The following is an 18,447-nucleotide window of genomic DNA, read 5'->3' on the forward strand; positions in this document are numbered from 1 at the left end:
TGGATACCCGGCAAGTTTCCCCAAGTCTTGACTTTTCCAAAGACACAACGGGAAATAAAAAGGAGACCATAAACCAGGAGAAGGCACCTGCAGCACATACAACGTGGAAAGGCCACTGGAAGAACCGAGCAGTTCCTGCTGATCAAAAACAACCTGTTGGACGGAAAACAGGAAAAAAAGGGCAAAAAACATGCATGTTGAAGAAGAAGATACTGACTACGAACACAGCAAAAACCGTTCCATTTCATTAAGGGTCCGGAAAAGGGAAAAATCAAGACCAGGCTGCCACTTCCCCAGCGGGCAGTTCCAAGTACGGCGGCCTGTGGGCACCTTGCTGTGGCACTGAGGGAAAGCCGCCTGAGGCCAGCGCAGGCGCCCTGCAGAGCCTCTGCCCACAGACGGATCGTCGAGGGGCAAGGGCACAGACCACCCAGAGGAGAAGCAGTCCCCCTCCTGGGCCAGAGGGTGCAAGGAAGGGAGCCGAGAGCATCCCAGAGCCGGCAGAAGGGCAGGGGGGTGGGGTGACGGGCACACAGGCAGCATGAAGCCCCAGGCCCAGGAGACCCCAAAGCTGAATGATACGGAAGAGTGCTCAGCACTGCTTCGATGGAGAAGCTTCCAGAAAACTGCTTTGCCGTTAAGAAGCAACTGCATCCCTCTTTTGGAAAAGCCATCGCAGACCTCAGTGCCGGCAGGCTGGACACCCTGGCTGGGGGCAGGGGTGCAGCCCGCAGGACGGGCAGGAGGCGGTACCTTGAGGTCTCTATGGATGATGGGCGGTTTCTGTCTGTGCATGTGCTGCACCGCCCTGCACGTCTGATAGAATATCTTCAGGACAGTATCGCACGAGAGCGGGCCTCTAGGTTCCATTTTCTTTAAAAATTCCACCAGCTGCCCTAAAAGAGACCATTAGATTCACATCACCGTGGAGCTATAAATGCTGCCCCCCAAACCCACCGCGGCGTCCACCGCAGCCGTGTGCACTCGCTCACGGGCCGGCACCCCTCCTGGGGCCAAGGCAGACACTGCGCGATCAGGAAACCCCGCGGAGGAACCACCACCAGGACACAACGAAGTTACAGAGCCTACAGCACAGCCAGGTGAACGACGGCTGGCAGCATGCACGGTATCCACCACAGACCTCCTCATACCTCACACGGACAGGCGCGTCGACCCCAAACACACACCCTCTCAAACCACCCCGTTTCCTCAGGCAACAGTCGTGCCTGCGAGCCTTAAACCTCAGTCAACACACATTCCTCACTGAAGGCGCACGCTGTCCACGGAAGGAGCGCGGCGCAGCGTGTAGCGAGGGCACACACCTGTCTGAGAACCTGTCCAAGGCGCTGGGGGCGCGGAGCCCACCCTCCCTCGGGGCTGTCACCTGAGGCCTGCCCCCTCGCAGCTGTTCTTCCCGGTCTCTGTAGCCCAGGGACCTGCCGTCCTTGGACCCCGAGTTGGGACGCCAGGAGACTCCGGTGTGGGGCCCGCTACCTCCAACGCAGGCAGGGCTGAGGGCTTCCTCCGTGACCACACGCCACCTCCCCACTGGGAACGCCACGTTCATGCCCCCAGCACCTGCCTCTACAGACTGCCTACACGACATGCCTCAGCACCCTAACCCTATAGCCCTGCTCCTACCTCTAGTCCCCTGCCCACAGCCTCTTCCCACAGCCCACCCTCTCCTAGGTTCTGCACCACTCCCGCCTGGCCTTAGGCCCCAGACCCCAGGCTGCCTCAGCCCTCCAGCTCCTTCTGTCTTCTGGGCACAATGCGCCATGGGGACCCATCCCCTCAGTGCAGAACCACAGTTTACCACCCCTATAGGCCTCATCTCCTGCCACACACACCCCCAAAGACGCCCCTCCAGTCATAGGCCCCAGGACCTTTGCACATGCCCCATTCTCAGCTGGGATGGTTTTCCTCCCGCCTCCTTCAGCTCCTGGCTCACACATCACCTTCAAGGGAGCCATCGCTGCTCAGCCTATAAATGTGCACACTCTTTCCCAGACTCTCCTCTGTGACACATGGGACCACCCAACCCTCACTGTGGACTTTGCTTAGGGTCTATCTGCTTTGTCTGGGTGAGGCACTGAACCCCTGTGCCTGCACGCAGCAGTGCCAACAGACACGGCTTCTAAACGTGAAGTGGATTCTAACAACTCTGCAGAAGGCACAGTGCCTGGGCAGACAGCATGGACTTCCTGCACTCCAGAGGGCGCTGGATTTCTCCGAAAACAGCATCACCTTTGAAGTTTGCAAAACGGGGGATTACGGCTCACAACCTGCACACTGTCCACTGACCCATCTGCAACGGAGTCTCCACGCTGGTGCTCCGCCCAACTCTGCAGGCCTGCACACCAGCCCGCCTGGCCCTCACTGCACTGGACCCACCCACTGCTGCCCTCTCCCAGCCTTGCACCCCACGCTCAGGAGGGACAGGGTGCCCTCCCTGTGATGCAGGCAAAGCAAGGCCCCAGAGGGGTCCAGAGCAGGGGTGACACACGGACTGCCGTGCTGCCTGGGGAAACAGGAATGAGCCAGGCCGTGGCAGGGGCATCACAATGCCAGTGCTTCAGTGGCCTCTGGTGTCCCCTGAGAATTAAGGGAACTCTTTTTTAAAATTAACAATCCCAACGGTGACAGTGCTCCTGGAGAGAGACAAGACTGGGGGGCTGCGGGCACACATCCAGGCCCTCCCTCAGTGGGACCGGCACCCACAACCCTAAGATCCCCTCCACCCTCCACCCCCCCGCCCCGCAGCCCTCAGCATCCGCCCTGCAAGCACCCCGAGCTTCTCATGCTGCTCTCGGACTGGCGGTCCCAGGCCAGTGCCACACCACGGGGTGTGCTCTGCTGGTCTGCTCCACCGCGGAGCACCACGCCGCCTCATGGGGTGGAAGTGCTGGGAGCTGCTGCTGCCAGGCCCCATCCCTGGGGCCCCTCGTGAGATGGATCACATTGGTCCTAGTGGACCTAAAGCCTTCTAAAACCCAGGATGAAAGTGACCCAGAAGCACGACGAGTGCCCTGAAGAGGAACAGAGGCATGAGCGTGAGCTGTGGGAAGCTGGACAAGGCACACACAGCACCAGCAGCAGAGCCCACAGGGCAAACAGGAAGGCGCTTGCAGCCTCACACATGCTGCCCAATGCATGCCGCTCCAGGCCCCCATGTGGCACCCCACCCCAAAAGGCGCCCAGCAACCCCGTCCACAGGATCGCTGGGCTTACATGCCAGACACACAGCAGTTCCCTGCACCAACATTTGTGGTCAAGGATAAGTATGCGTCACAAGGGGTGCTGGTTGAGGATCTCGTGGTATGGACCTAAGGGACCCTGCAGAGCCTTGAAAAGAGAACAAGTGAGCATTTGGGCACGAAAAAATGCCTGATGTGGCAGGCTTTTCTCAGAAAGGAAAGTGCATTTAGCAAAATGCTATTTTGAGGAGCATCTCACTCCCCTGGGTGGTTCCCTCGCCCTGGCCCCTGGCACTGCCTGTTGTCCGCATCATGCTCTGTGCCCCTGCCCCCGGGCTGCGCCCACACGGCTCCTCCCGGTGCCCACGCCCACGGCCCCACCCTTCCCTCCCCGTGAGTGCGCCTGTTGCCGGTAAGGCACGTGACCCTGCGGTCTTGGTGCACAGGCTTCCTCTCTCCCAGCACACACTCCCGGTGCCCGAGGGCCCAGCGGCTCCTACATCAGGTTCCAGGTACTCCTGGCTAAGCCTCTGCACCTGCCCCAACTCTTCCTCTGAGAACCTGCACTCTGTAGTCCCCCACTGAGATGGTGAGCTCCCACAGGGCAGACGCTCCACGTGTGGGTGGGCCCCAACTGTCCGTGGAGCAGATGACGGACTGAGCCCCTACAGCGGGAACCAGGCACGCCCCATGCCTCTGGTCCCTTGGCACCACCCACAGATATTCCACATGACCACTGTGCCCCTGGGTCCCTCCCACTCCCGCAAACAAACTAGGGAGTCTTCCTCCCTAAGAACACAGGGAGTGCCTGACGCCATTTGGTCGTGTGCCCTCAAGGGCCACGGCAGCAACCCCACCCTTGATATTACAGCTGAGCACTCGAACCCGTGACACTGCTGCAGTTCAGACCCTAACGAAATGTTACCTTTGCAGAGCTCGGTGAGCAGCAGGAACTCAGCCTGCCCAGTGTCTGACTCCTCTTTCCCTATGGACGCTGCAGAACAAAACTGGACAATATTGGGGTGGCCAGAAAGTTTTTTCTGCAGGTGTCTTGTTAAAGGAGAATGCGTAAGTCTGCACATTTAAAAAACAAATATATATGATATTAAGACACTACAGTCAAAATGTTGAATGAAATTACCTTACAATCCCAGCACACCGGAGCAGAAAAACGGAGAGCGGGGGGGGGCGACTAGAAAGGCAGGCTGCAGGTAGAAGAGGGAAGGTGGGGTGAAGACCACCACCGTGCTGGCCACACACACCTGACCACAGGCCAGGCAGGACAGCAGGCAGAGGGCACATGCAGCGTGTGGGAACCCCGAGGAGGGAACGAATCCAGCGAACCTCTGCAAGGCGGGCACCCGCAGGCTCAGGCAGCCGGCAAGCTCAAGTAGACAGAGCTTCGAGAGAGAAAAAACACATTCTGACAGCAGAGGGCAGGACCCCGGCGCAGGGAGAACATGGGCCAGAGTGGAGAGCCAGCAAGAAAAGCCCCACACGTCCACCATCTGTGCAACAGAAACCCAACCTCCCGGGTGCTCGGGGCAGGGCAGCTGACCAGAAGGGACACTGAGGCCCACGGGAACCAGGCCCAGCAAGGGGCCCTGGTGATCGCTGGAGCACAGCTCGTGGCAGGGCGCCGTGGGCCACGTCAGGTTCATTAAGGGGCAGAGGGCGGGGAATCGGCCCACCCTGTGGGCACAGAGACCTCTTGGGTCAGAACACCTCTATTCCCAAAGCTACCGAACCTCTTGCGATTACCCTGGGAGCGAAGAGCAAGGAAGAAAACTCCTTTCTACTAAAAATATTCCACAGATAGGTCCAGTAAAAGCAGAAGGCCCATTTTAGCACATCCAAAAGAGCTGCAGAGTAGCTCACGGCAGCAAGCAGCCATAGCGTGAGGCAGGCCTCCCTACGTGACCGCACGTGCTCGCAGGCCTGGGAAAAGGATACCATGAAACAAACTTCCTGAATGATGGCTCTGTTCTTTTCCTCTTCGTTAGACAATAATCTCTGTATCAGGAAATAACAGACAAAGAAAGATTAAGGAGTGTTCATCTGTCTACTGTACACCCCAGAGAATAAATGCAATGCCACCGAAAAGCATAACCTGCTTACCTGTACTTTAACACCTGGCCTGTGTAAAAACTTGACAGAAGGTTAAAGACCCTTGAACGTGGTCCTTTATGATCCAAGGGCACAAGAAAAACTAAAAATAGGAGGCTTTTCTCCAAACAGGCTACAGGAAAGTTAGACAATCAAGGAAAATGGGAGAAGACACCGGCAGAGATGTGGGCCTATGTTCCTGATCTCCAAGGTCAGTCAGCGCCTCAGCAGCAGCCAACAAAACCCGCCTGGCCCCCACAAGGCCTGCTGCGCTCCCCAGGTGCCCCCCCGTGACCCCTATCTAAGACAAGCTATGCAGGCACATTTCACACCGGTGGCTTTCAACACCCCGCCATCTGCAGATCCCTCATTATTCTGGCACTAAGGTCACCCTGTGCCCCCAACTTGGAAGCCACAACTTTAAAGTCCCCTAAAATGGCTGATGGCTCCCCTCTGAAGGAACAAACGGGACAGACTATAAAAAAGAAACATATTCCTCATAATAGGAATAAATCTCTGGAAAGTGTCATTTAGAGATTTCCTTAAAATGATCCAAAAACCCACATAAATATCATCCTTTATTACCTTTAAGGCATACTCTCTGCCACTTCCCAGATCTTGAGCTTCATATACAAATGCAAACCCTCCTGAAAATTAGAAAAATAGACATAATCAGTTTAGTGCTATGACTTTGACAGTAAGCTTTAAAAATACCTTCACTAGGTGAAACACAAACTGGACTTGTGGCTAGCAATTTGTTTTCCACAAACATAATGGCCCTAATTGATATGATCCTTTTAAATATCCTGTTTCGGAGACAGGAAGGAAATCAACACAGGCACAGAGATCAATGAGGAAAAGAATGGAGAAAATCAGTAACACCAAAGCCTCTGAAAGCCAAAATTCTCAATTCTCTGAAAACAAGAAAATGAAACATAAATTCTAGATAGACTGATCAGAGAGAAAGTAAGAGCAAGAAAGAGAAATTAAGAGAGGACAAATTACCAGCATCTAGAATAAAAGAGGCCAGCAGCACCCAATGCCCAAAAAAGACTTTGAAGTACATCCAGTATCCTACATACACACAAAGAATTCTTCACAAATTCTTTTTTTTAAAGATTTATTTGTCAGAGAGAGAAAGAGAGCGCACATAAGCGGGGGGAAGGGGCAGAGGCCGAGGGAGAAGCAGGCTCCTTGCTGAGCAGGGAGCCCAATGCGGGGCTCGATCCCAGGAGCCAAAGGCAGCTGCCTAATGACTGAGCCCCCAGGCACCCCTCTTCAAAAATTCTTAATTCTGGGGCACCTGGGGGGCTCAGTCATTAAGCATCTGCCTTCGGCTCAGGTCATGGTCCCAGGGTCCTGGGATGGAGCCCCACATCCGGCTCCCTGCTCAGCGGGAAGCCTGCTTCTCCCTCTCCCACTCCCCCTGCTCGTGCTTTCTCTCTCTGTCAAATAAATAAATAAAATCTTAAAAATAAAAACAAAAATTCTTAATTCTGAGTAAAATAAGATGTCAGCATAACAAACCCAACAATATATACAAAAACATAATACATCATGACTGAGTAGAGCTGGTTAAACATTTGAAAATAATTTAATTCTCTTGTTTTCAGGATTAACTCACTTAGCTTTTTCTAGTTTCCCATGGTGGAAAATTACATCATGAAAAGAACTCTCAGCAGACTCAGAACACGAGGTCGCTCACTAGCCCAGTAACAGGTGTCCGCAAGAGACTAACCATCAGCCTTGTGCTGGGGGTAGAGGACCCAGTGCTTCCCCCCAGCACCAGGAACAGGGTGAGGACAGCCGTTGGCACCACCACCGTTCGGTATTGCACTGGAAGCCCGGCCAGTGCAATCAGACGAGAAAAAGAAATAAAAGGCATCCAGATTGAAAAGGAAGAAGTAAAAATGTTTTTCTTTGCACACAATGTGACTGTGCATATAATATTGTGAAATCTACCCCCAAAAGCTACTATAACTAATAAAGTTTAGGGCCATCATGGGTTATATACACAACATTCAAAAATCAACCGTATTTCAGGGGCGCCTGGGTGGCTCTATCAGTTCAGTGTCTGACTCTGGATTTTAGCTCAGGTCATGATCCGAGGGTCGTGAGATCGAGCCTCGTGTTGGGCTCTGCACTGGGCATGGAGCCTGCTTAGAACTCTCTCTCCCCATCTCCCCCTGCACCACCCTCCCCCCCATGCCCCCACCCAGGATCATGCTCTCGCTCTCAAAAAAAAAAAAAAATCAACTATATTTCTACACACCCTAGAGATTTCTTAGACATAAGAACAAAAGTATGATCCACAAATGAAAACAACGACAGGTGAACTTCATCAAAGAACTTCTGGTTTTTCAGACACACCACCGAGAGGGTGAGAACACAGGGCACTAGCTGGACTTTCAATCACTTGCCCAATAAAGGACTCTATCCAGAAAATATAAAGAAAATCCAAAACTTAGTAACAAAATTTTTAATGGGTGAAATACCCAAAAAGACACTTCACCAAAGATACGTGAGTGGTGAATTACACATGAAAAGATATTCAACATCATCATACATTAGGGAAACACACACTTCAACTCAAGAATCCAGCTGTCCATCTAATTAGAAGGCCTCAGTTTTTTGAACAGACCATACCAAGTGTTGATTAGGATGTGGGTCCACTGAGTGCTTACACACTGCTTGTGGGAAAAGTCTGGCAGTTTCCGCAAAGGGTAAAGGTAAGGGGCGTCTGGGTGGCTCAGTTGGTTAGGCGACTGCCTTCGACTCGGGTCATAATCCTGGAGTCCCGGGATCGAGTCCCATATCGGGCTCCCTGCTCAGGGGGGAGTCTGCTTCTCCCTCTGACCCTCTTCCCTCTCGTGCTATCTCTCATTCTCTCTCAAATAAATAAATGAAATCTTAAAAAAAAAAAAGGGTCAAGGTAAACTGGCTCAATGGCCCTGTCTGTCATCACACTGCTGGGCATTTACCTAGGAAAAATGGAGGCCACATCCATACAAAGACTTGTAGACCCATGATCCCAGTGGATTCATACGTAATTGCCCAAACTGGAAATAGCCCCCACGTCCATCAGCAGTGAATGGACAAACCAATCATCCCTACGTGGAACATGACTCGGCAATAACCAGGATGGACTACTGTTACCAGCAGCAACATGGAAGCCGAGGAGACATATGATTTCCCCTACAGAGAAGTCTAAACAACACTAACTCATCTACAGTAACAGAAAGCACATCGGTGACTGCTGGGGGTGGAGGCCACGAGAAGGAAAGCGTTGTAATGGGGAAGGGTGAACGGGGGGAGGCGGGAGGGATGTGTTCACTGCCTTGCTACGGTGACAGCTACACAGTGTGTATGTACTGGACATACTGAATGTGCCTGACATCCACATGTGCGCTTTGTGTCTCATTTTTATCTCAACAGATCTGCTAAAAAAATTAAGTCCATATAAGAAAACAGATGAAAAGAAGTTAAGTGAAAATCCATGTAACAAAAATAGAAAACAGATGGCTTCACTGGTGAATTCTATGAAACATTTAAGAAAGAATGAGCACAGCAATCTTGCACAAAGTCCTTCCTAAGTGACAGGAGAAAATAGTTACCAACCCACTGTGTGAGGCCAAAGACACAATCACAGATCGAAAGCACTCATTAACACAGATATAAAAACCATCAGGAAGATACCAGCAGAGCGAGGCTGGCGACACCTAACAAGGATGACACACTATGACCAAGTGGGATCCACTCCAGGAATGCAAGGCTGGTTCGACACCAAAAAACAATCCCTGTGGCGAAGGACACAAACAGGAGAGGGGGAGCAGACCGCCTCGACAGACACACAGAAAGCATGTGTCAACATGCAAAACCACTCATGACTTTTTTTTTTTAAGATTTTATTTATCTATTTGGGAGAGAGAAAGAGAGTGAGAGAAGCACGAGCAGGGGGAGTGGCAGAGGGAGAAGCAGGCTCCCCACCGAGCAGGGAGCCTGACGCGGGACTTGAACCCAGGACCCTGGGACCACGACCTGAGCTGAAGGCAGATGCTTAACCGACTGAGCCTTTTTTAAAAGCTAACGTTTATTAATTCTGGATCGTAGGAACATAGATATTTGTTCTGTTACTCCTTCTACTTTTGTTTTTGAAATTTTTCCTAAAAGAGAATTCCCAAATTCAAGGACTTGTTCTGTAGCTACATTAACCAAGACTGTGTGGTGCTGGCAGAGGAAAAGATTCAAAGAACCCAATGCAACAAAATAGGAAAGGCCCAAAAACAGTCACACAAATGTGCCAAGTGATGTTTAGCAATGGTGCAAAATCAACTCAATGGAGACATGTGCAATGACCAGTGCAAAAGAAACAAAACAAAATCCAACTTTGATCTAAACTTTACGCTTTATATGACAACTCAAAGAGTATGAATGTAAAAGTAGGAAACTCCTAGACAAAACGCAGGAGAGAAACCCCCATGATCTCGAGCTGGGCATAAGGGCTCCCAGATGTGACAGTAAAAGCAGACGTCACACGAGGAAAAGCTGATAAGGTGACCTCATCAAGTTAAAACGGTGGGTCTGCAGAAGACCCTGTTTAAGATAAAAACACAAGCTGCTGACAGAGAAAATTCCTGCAAACCACACGTCTGATGGAGAACTTCTCTCCAGAATACATAAAGGACTCTCAAAACTCAGGGGCAAGAAAACACAATTCTAAAATAGGCAAACAACACGACACACAGAGACATTCTGCCCATGAAGGTGCATGGTCAGTCTCTAGAGAAGTGAAGACTGAAGCCACAATAAGGAATCACTACACATCTGCTAGAACGATCAAATAAAAACGCTGCACGAAACGCTGCCAAGGACCAGAGACACTGGGTCACTCGGTTAAGAACTCAGCTGTGTGGCCGCAGACTCCACGCGTTAACAGAGAAGGCGCCATCTGCCGGCCAAGGGCAGAGGCCGCACCAGCAACCAGCACTGCCGGCACCTGGGTCTGGGACTAGGAGCCTCCAGAGCTGAGAAAATAAACTCCTGTTGTTTATGGCCCAGTCTGTGGCATTTTGTTACAGTAGCCTGAGCGGACTAAGACACTCATCCACTGCTGGTGAGAAACGTGAGGTTGGCAGTTTCCTAAAACAAAACACACAACTCAGCACCTGCATTCCCAGGCACTTCTCCCAGAAAAATAAGAAATGACATTCACACAAAAACCTGCAAGCGTTTACAGCAACTTTATTTCTAAGAGCCAAAAACATCTGGAAACAACCCACATGTCCATCACTTGGGGAATGATTACATAAACTGGGGTCCATCCCCACCATGGAATACTCGTCACCAATACACATGAATACATTATGGACACAACCACCTGGCTAGATCTCCAGAGGGAAAAAAGCCAACTCCAAAAGGATACCCAAATGTCAAGACTGGAGAGAGAGAGACCAAATCAGTGGTTTCCAGGGTTAAGAACGTAGGCATGGCTGTGAAGGGACGGGGGGGGTCCCTGTGGGGATCACACTTCTGAGTCTCGACGACGTAACTGTCAAGACACCGACTCTAGTTTCTCAAGATGTTACCGCTGAAGGGAATGCGCAAAGTGTGCCGGTGTCATTTCTTAAAACTACAAGTAAGTACCTACAGTTCTCTCAAAACTGAAAGTTTTTTTTTTTTTAAAGATTTTATTTATTTATTTGACAGAGAGAGAGAGACAGCGAGAGCAGGAACACAAGCAGGGGGAGTGGGAGAGGGAGAAGCAGGCTTCCTGCGGAGCAAGGAGCCCGATGTGGGACTCGATCCCAGGACCCTGAGATCATGACCTGAGCCGAAGGCGGACGCTTAACGACTGAGCCACCCAGGCGCCCAAAACTGAAAGTTTTTAAATAAAAACAGTAATACTGCTGGGGCACCTGGCTGGCTCAGCTGGTGAAGCATCTGCCTTCGGCTCAGGTCATGATCTCTGGGTCCTGGGACTGAGTCCCAGGTTCCTGGGATCGAGGTCCACGCCTGGCTCCCTGCTCAGCAGGGAGCCTGCTTCTCCCTCTGGAGCTCCCCCTGCTCACTCTCGCTGCCGAATAAATAAATCTTCAACAAAAATAGTAATACTGCTGTATGGAACATAAAGAAAGGACAGGGAAGGCACTAAGACATTTTACTGTACACATTCTGGGATTTGGAGACAGGCACAGATACCTCCACTGCCCAGGCCGGCCCCCTGCTCCCCAAGGCAGCCTGGCCAGGGACAGCAGTGACCTCATCTATGGCTTATTTCCTCCTCCTCCTCCTCACACACCTGCCTCTGTATTATATAAAAATACACGACTTATATCTGCAATAAAAAACTCCCAAAACTCCTGCCCAATTCAAAATGGAAAAGACTCGAATGGGCATTTCACACACAAAACAAGACCTATAACTGGCTAATAAGCAGGAGAAAAAGTGTCCCATGTAGTATCATCAGGCATGTGGAAATCCCAAGCCAGAGAGAGACCCCCGCACACACACAAGAGCAGACAGAATCAAAATGACAGACCATACTAACACAGGTGCCGCCTGAGGACAGGAGCCCTCGTGGGGCCGCTGGGAATGCACACCAGTGCAGCCTGCTCCATGCAGAGACCTACATTCAACCTAGACCCAAAAATACCACTCTTGGGTATTTTACCTGAGAGAAGACACACGGCCACAAAAAGTCTTGTGAAAGAATGTTCTTGGCAACTTTATGCATCATAGCCCAAAGTGGAAACACCCAAGTGTCCACCAGCAGGCGAGTGGATGAACAAGCCACTACAATGGAGGGAACACACTTCGGAACCGGAGAGAGCACTTGGGGTGGGTTGCCGCGTGCACGATGCTCTGGGGGAGGGAGACTCAGAGCCGGGGCGGGCTGGTGGCGGGGAAGGCTGTTGGGGGCCACAAGAGGCTGTGTGGGGTCACTCAACTGTTCTCTATCTCAACAGCTGGTTGGCTACATGGGCATAAGCCCTTATCCCTTATCAGAGCATCTAAATTCTGTACATTTTACTGTATGTCAATAACTCAATTTACATTGTTTTCAATTAGGGGCGCCTGGGTGGCTCAGTCGTTAAGCGTCTGCCTTCGGCTCAGGTCATGATCCCAGGGTCCCGGGATCGAGCCCCGCATCCGGCTCCCTGCTCGGCGGGAAGCCTGCTTCTCCCTACTTCTCCCTCTCCCGCTCCCCCTGCTTGTGTTCCCTCTCTCGCTGTCTCTCCCTTTCTGTCAAAAAATAAATAAAATCTCTAAAAATAAATAAACAAATAAAAATAAATTGTTTTTAATTAAAAAGAAAAATGGGCATAGAACGTCCATGCACGATTCTAGAACAGGAGTCTGAATAAGCACTGAAAAATGCTCAAACTCATGAGTCAGAGAAACGCAAATCAACACAAGCCCACACAGTTTTTGCCCATTGCAATGAGGATGGTGTGGGGACAGTGGGGTCTGGCAGGCCTCTATGTAGGGTCACGGGCTCAGGGGTGGGGTGGGGGGGTGGGGGGGGACAGTGAGCACCAGGAAACGTGGTACACCAGCACAAGGAGCAATCGGGGAGATCGTACGATGTGTTATCAACCAACACTGTTTCTACGGAACAGACACCCCATCACCTCCATCTGCCAGCCTCACATGATCACCACAGATCTTTCAGGGATACGTGCCCATGAGGGCGGCAGTAGTCCACAGAGAAGAACAGGCCAATGGAAAGAGAGAGGGCAGCCTTTCCCACGCCCCGTAACAGTGACCTGCGCCAACACCACCCCCCCAGGACCTCCCCGCAGGGTGACTTCCTCCCACAATAATGTCCCCTCCACGGTGACCTCCCCATGATGTCCCACTCCAGGCACCTGCATACCACCTGCACCTGCAGTCAACTGAGGCACAGACCAAGAAGGAGCAGGAGCCTGCGCACAGCTCCCACCCTGGCCCCCCAGCCGCGCCCACGTCCAGCGGCTCCACAAGCAGGTCCACTGCTGCTTGCTGCTCTCACCGTGACATCCTCTGGACATTTCTCCCTGCAGGACACACGCTACAGGGGGACCTGCGCCACCATGTGGGCGACCGAAGATACGCCCTACCAGTCCCAACTCCACCAGTCACTGGCTGGCAGCGCTGGCAAGCTACTGACGGCCCGTGCTGTCAGCCACCGTCAGGAGGACAGACCACAGGAAACACCAGGGACTGTGCCCGCCGAACAGTCAAAAGTCCACAAATGCTGCTGCGCTGGTTATATCATTACTACCTCATACTAGGTGTCAGTCACGACGGGAAAGGGGCTGATGTTAAAGTCGCCAAAGTGCAAGTTTACAGGATGGGGTGAGGAGAACTAAGAGAGGGCAATTCAGAACAAGACTGAACCACACCATTCTGAATACCAGAACCAGCTGCCCAAGGCACAAGCCCTTCCTGCAAAGACCTCAGTTGTCCGTGCTGGAGAAAAGATCCACTCAGCACCCCTCCCTGGGTGAGAGCAGCCACGGAAGGCGAAAGTAAAGATACTCGGAGCAAGACCACCAAGCCACAGGGCTCAGGCACACTTCCTGTGTGAAAGAGCCATAGGCTAGAATGTCAGTGAGCAACGACCGCCCAATCATCTTTTCAAATCAACTTAAAATGTGCTATGCTCTGTATCCCTGTAGAGGACGTCCTGATTCAAGCTACGATCCTCTCCTTCCGTCACACCAACCCCAGTGGTTTCTGAACCCTCCAGCCAAGAGTCCTATCGCACAACCCTGCGACTGCCAGCCGATACCAAACGGCCCCTGTGCCCTCACCAATCCCCACACTGGACACAGACAGGGGAGAAGCCCTCTAAAAGCAGGGACCAGGAGGCAGAGGGGTGGAGCGCTAGGACAACAGCCGGAGTGTGGCATGTGCCCTCACAGCTTCTCGGGCCAGCACTGACCCCAAACAGAACACAAGGGACCCACGTTCCTCAAAGGCCACTGATACCACGCATGGCACACGGTGTTCCAGCAAACACACAGGACTAGTTACACACACGTTACGGGACAGTCCTGCGGACTTGTTTCTTTTTCTCAAGAGCTGCCCACACACCACCCCGTCCGCATCACTGGCAGTGCAGCCAAAGTCAAACAGTCACTGGAGAGGTGGCCTCACCTTCGGGGCAAAACCTGTCTTGGCAGAGCAATCACCTCTGTTACCTCTCTGGACAGTAGGAAGCAAGCAAGAATGTGCAAAATCCAAAACAAGAGATCATAAAGAATGTATTCTAGAATCTGCTTGGGTCCAGCATCTCTTGACACTGGGGTTACATCCAGTAAACTGATTTTTTTTTTTTTAATGAAAACTTAAAACCAATTTTCAAAAGATTAGGAAGCCATCTGGCTCCACAGTTCTGCCCCACAACGCACTTCATGCTCCAGATGCAAATTCCAAAAAGCTATGAAAATAATGTTTTTTTCCCCAAACCATCTGACAGCAAAATCTGATCTATCCTAAATTCACCGGGGGCAACACCTGACACGAACTGAGGTGGGGCTACTTAAAGACTTCATTACCCCACAGTGAGGATACTCACTCCTCTAATTATGGATATATGATTTATTTGGTTATTGAAGACTTTCCCCACTCTTGTAGGAATATACAGGATGTCTGCCATCTTTCCAAAGCCTGAAGAATTGTGAAGCTGTCATCATCTCTACCCAACGGTTTAGGGTCTGGAACCTTGCCCAGGTTTATAACAAGACAGCATGAACTCCCACAGCCTAGGTTCCAGGGTTGCTGTTTTTCCTGAAAGACTTCATATGGCTTTCTTACCATTTAAGTTCAGGAAGAGGCTTTACAAGCTTTAAAGGCTACGAGACTCTGTTACTTTTCTAAAGACCAAGACTGTGCGGGGTATTTTTATATCCTGACTTGTCTAGATAGCAAAAGGAGTGGGTTCTTCTGCACAACCATATTGGCTCCTTCCCATTTCCTTGTTCTTCATCCTGTGTGTTGTGACCAGTAAGCTTCCTGCTCCAGAGAACCCACCTCCCATCTCTGATTACCCCTCCTCCTGCCTGGTCCCGCCCCTGCCCCGGTAGGGGCGCATCTCCTCTCGGTTTGGCCTGCCGGAACCCTCCCCACTGCCTGTCCTGCCCCAGGCTCCCCCAAGACTGTGCTGTCTTTCCCTCATCGGAGTGTGTGTCTAAGTTTAAACCCCAGAAGACAAAAACCACCTACTGTCCACTACGAATCTCTTAAAACACCAAGATAATTGCCTGGTATTTTCGGGATAAAGGAACTGATCTGAGGGAACTCTCGTTCTAACAGATACCACACTTGTTAATGTTAACAGAGGTTCTGGCCCCCACCTCTGTGAGAAAGTCACACCCAAAATCTGTTTTTTACCCAAGTGGAGAAAAAGTGTGTGATAATGCTACAGCCAGAACATCCCCTCAGGCCTCTAGGAACAAGGACTTCAGAAGGGTCCGCTAGCCTCCCGACTCAGACTGAGCACACGTGGCAGTGGGTCGGGCTGCGTGACAGGCTGGGCCTGCAGTCCTGAGGGCCACCCCCGACAGGTCTGCGGTCCCCCCTTGCACCACTCCCTCGCCCCATACGCTAACTCAGGGGAATGCCATCGGGCTCCAGCACCAGCCCCAGAGCCAGCTACGCTCAGTTAGTAAGCATCCCAGCTAGCAAAATGTGACATACCCCTGCGGGCGCCACCGACAAAACCTAAGGAAAATCCGGAGGACAGAATGGGTCCACACCGACGTTGGCACTAGGCTCCGTGTGAGGAAGAGAAAGGGCATCAGGAAGCTGGAGAGCGCGCGCAGAAACAGAGGTGACTAAGGAACGACCCGGAAATCCCTCCGTGACTGACGAGTCCAACCTGCAAGGCTCCGGACAGGTCACGACTGTGGGCAGGCCCTGACGTCGGCGGGCTCACAAACAGAGATCAGGGCAAGGCAAACAGGTGGCGAGAGGAGCACCGTCTCTCCCAACGTCCAGGGAGGGCAACCACCTTCACCAAGGGGCACAAGCACCCTCGCTCCCGATCCTGAGACCTGAGAAAAGTCAGCCCGGTGTCCGGAGATCCAGCCTGTCCCATCCCCCCCACAACGGCCCCAGATGCGAGGCCAGGGCCCTGACTCACACCCACACGCAGCGCACTGCCCAGCCTCACGGGTCCCCTTCCTTCCCGCCCCACCGCGGCCCCTCACCTGCGCACCACCTCCTCCCCCACTGCCACGGCCTCTCCGCCGGCCGCAGGCCGGCCCCACACCTGCCTCATCTGCCGCGCCTCCGGCAAGGAAGCGCCCAGCCCCGGACCCCGCCTCACTCACCCTCTGCAGTCTCGCCGGGTCGGCCTCCCCCCCCCCCCCCCCCCCCCGCGGGGCCGCTCCGCGCCTGGCCCGGTCCGACCCCGCCCCCTCCCGGCCAGCCCCGCGCCCGGCCGCCCCGCGATGGCCTCCGGCGGCCGGCCCCGCGCCCCCGGCCCGGGCCTCACCCTCGGCCAGGACTCGCCGCACCCGCAGCCGCAGCTCGCCCAGCTCCACCGTCTGCCCCACGAAGTCAGTCTGGTCGCGGCCGGCAGCGCCGCCCAAAGAGCCCGGGCCTGCCAGGAAGTCCAGCGCAGACTGCAGCAGCGACATGGCTGCGACCCCGCAGCGGGCGCCGGAACGGGGAGCTCGGGTCCAGCTGCGTCCGGGTCCGCTCAGCAACCGCCGGCCCCGAGCCGCACCATCTTCCGCCCCGACGCCGTGACGTAGGCTCGCGGGGGCGCGTCGCAACCCGGAAAACGCCGCGCCGGGCCGCTGCGCGTGCGCGTGCGTAGATGCCTGGTCGCGGATCGCGCCTGCGCGGCACCGCCCATCTCGTGACGAGCTTCCGGCCGCCGCGCTTCGGGCGCCGGGCGGACCCGAACGCGGACGCGCGGCTGAGTGGGGTGGCCGCGGGCCTAGCGCCTGACCGTTCCCCGGGCGGCCGTGTCTGCGGAGGCTCCTTTGCAGCGTGCTCGGGCTTCCGGTGGCGCCGGCCCCCGGCCGGGAGCGGCTCGCTGGACCGCAGCTCTCGAGAAACGCGCCGTTGGGCCGCCCAGCCGGCGGCGTCCCCCGCGGCTTGGTGAGTCAGGCCGGTAGCAGCGGGCACGCTCCTCGCCGGTTCGGTTGGGTGGGCGCCCACGTGAAGGGCCTTTTCGAAAAACACGAGTCGGTTGCTCCCAAAAGCCTGGAAAGCTTTAAAAAACCCCGTCTGCGGCTTCGGTAGAGAAGTCAGGTCTGGCAGCCCCGGAGCCAGGATCGCGCGTGTCGCCGGTCTCCTGCGGCCGCCCCTCGAGGCCAGGCCGTTCGCCCGCCCGCCCGGCGCGCCGGCTTCGGGCGGGCGGCCCCCGCGGTGCTCCTGTCAGACCGGGGCCCGGACCTGGGGGTTCCGAGCGGCGTCGCAGGCCTCTGCCGGGATGTCGGGTCGTCGCAGACTCCCTGTAGACGAACGCGCGGCGTCCCCCTTGACGGGCCTCGGGGCTGCCTCGGCGAGGGGGGCACGGCCCCGGCCCCGGCCCGCCGCCTCTTCCGGGGACGAGGGAGCGCGCCGCACAGTCTCGGGCCTTGGCCGTCGTCGGCAAGCGATGCCGCTGGGGCCCCCCACGTCGGGAGCCCTCCGGGTAGGCGCCCGGGACAGAGCGCAAGCCGCAGGGCGGGCTTGGATGTGCTCAGAGGTCGGCGGCCGCCGGCCGTCTCGGGAGCTGGAGAGGGCGGAAAGCGGCGTCGGGCAGGAGGGCGCCAGGACGTTCGGGGAGCAGGCCAGCGACGGGAGCAGCCGCGGCCAGGCTCGCGGGGGGGGGGGGGGGCCGGGGGGGCGGTGTGTCCCGGAGCCGAGGCAGACGTTCCCGGGGCCAGAAGCTGTCGTCCCGGAGCCGGGGCAGACGTTCCCGGGGCAAGAAGCTGTCTTCCCGGAGCCGAGGCAGACGTTCCCGGGGCAAGAAGCTGTCGTCCCGGAGCCGGGGCAGACGTTCCCGGGGCAAGAAGCTGTCGTCCCGGAGCCGGGGCAGACGTTCCCGGCGGAGCCGAGGCAGATGTTCCCGGGGCAAGAAGCTGTCGTCCCGGAGCCGGGGCAGACGTTCCCGGCGGAGCCGAGGCAGACGTTCCCGGGGTAAGAAGCTGTCGTCCCGGAG

At 54.6% G+C, this 18,447-nt stretch overlaps 2 protein-coding genes across 8 annotated transcripts in view; one reads left to right on the forward strand and one right to left on the reverse strand.

Moving 5' to 3' along the window:
- GAK (cyclin G associated kinase) overlaps window positions 1-17,051 on the reverse strand; it is a 54,883-nt gene extending 37,832 nt beyond the window's left edge. For all 5 annotated transcript variants that reach the window (XM_073891288.1, XM_025886913.2, XM_025886912.2 and 2 more), the window contains exons 1-5: window positions 16,786-17,051; window positions 5,889-5,950; window positions 5,151-5,210; window positions 4,123-4,237; window positions 754-896 (exon numbers count right to left, since the gene is read on the reverse strand). In XM_073891288.1, coding sequence (XP_073747389.1) covers window positions 754-896; window positions 4,123-4,237; window positions 5,151-5,210; window positions 5,889-5,950; window positions 16,786-16,930 — 525 coding nt within the window. In that variant the 5' untranslated portion in view covers window positions 16,931-17,051. The remainder of the gene's footprint in view (window positions 1-753; window positions 897-4,122; window positions 4,238-5,150; window positions 5,211-5,888; window positions 5,951-16,785) is intronic.
- Window positions 17,052-17,193: 142 nt separating this feature from the next.
- Window positions 17,194-18,447, forward strand: part of TMEM175 (transmembrane protein 175) — a 26,631-nt gene continuing 25,377 nt past the window's right edge. For all 3 annotated transcript variants that reach the window (XM_025887060.2, XM_073891290.1, XM_073891291.1), the window contains exon 1: window positions 17,194-17,213. The gene's annotated coding sequence lies outside the window, so the exon portion shown is untranslated. The remainder of the gene's footprint in view (window positions 17,214-18,447) is intronic.

This window comes from Callorhinus ursinus, unplaced genomic scaffold (genome assembly GCF_003265705.2).
Source record: "Callorhinus ursinus isolate GAN/ISIS: 27379988/994484 unplaced genomic scaffold, GSC_fseal_2.0 scaffold4, whole genome shotgun sequence".
In the NCBI taxonomy this organism is placed as follows: domain Eukaryota; kingdom Metazoa; phylum Chordata; class Mammalia; order Carnivora; family Otariidae; genus Callorhinus; species Callorhinus ursinus.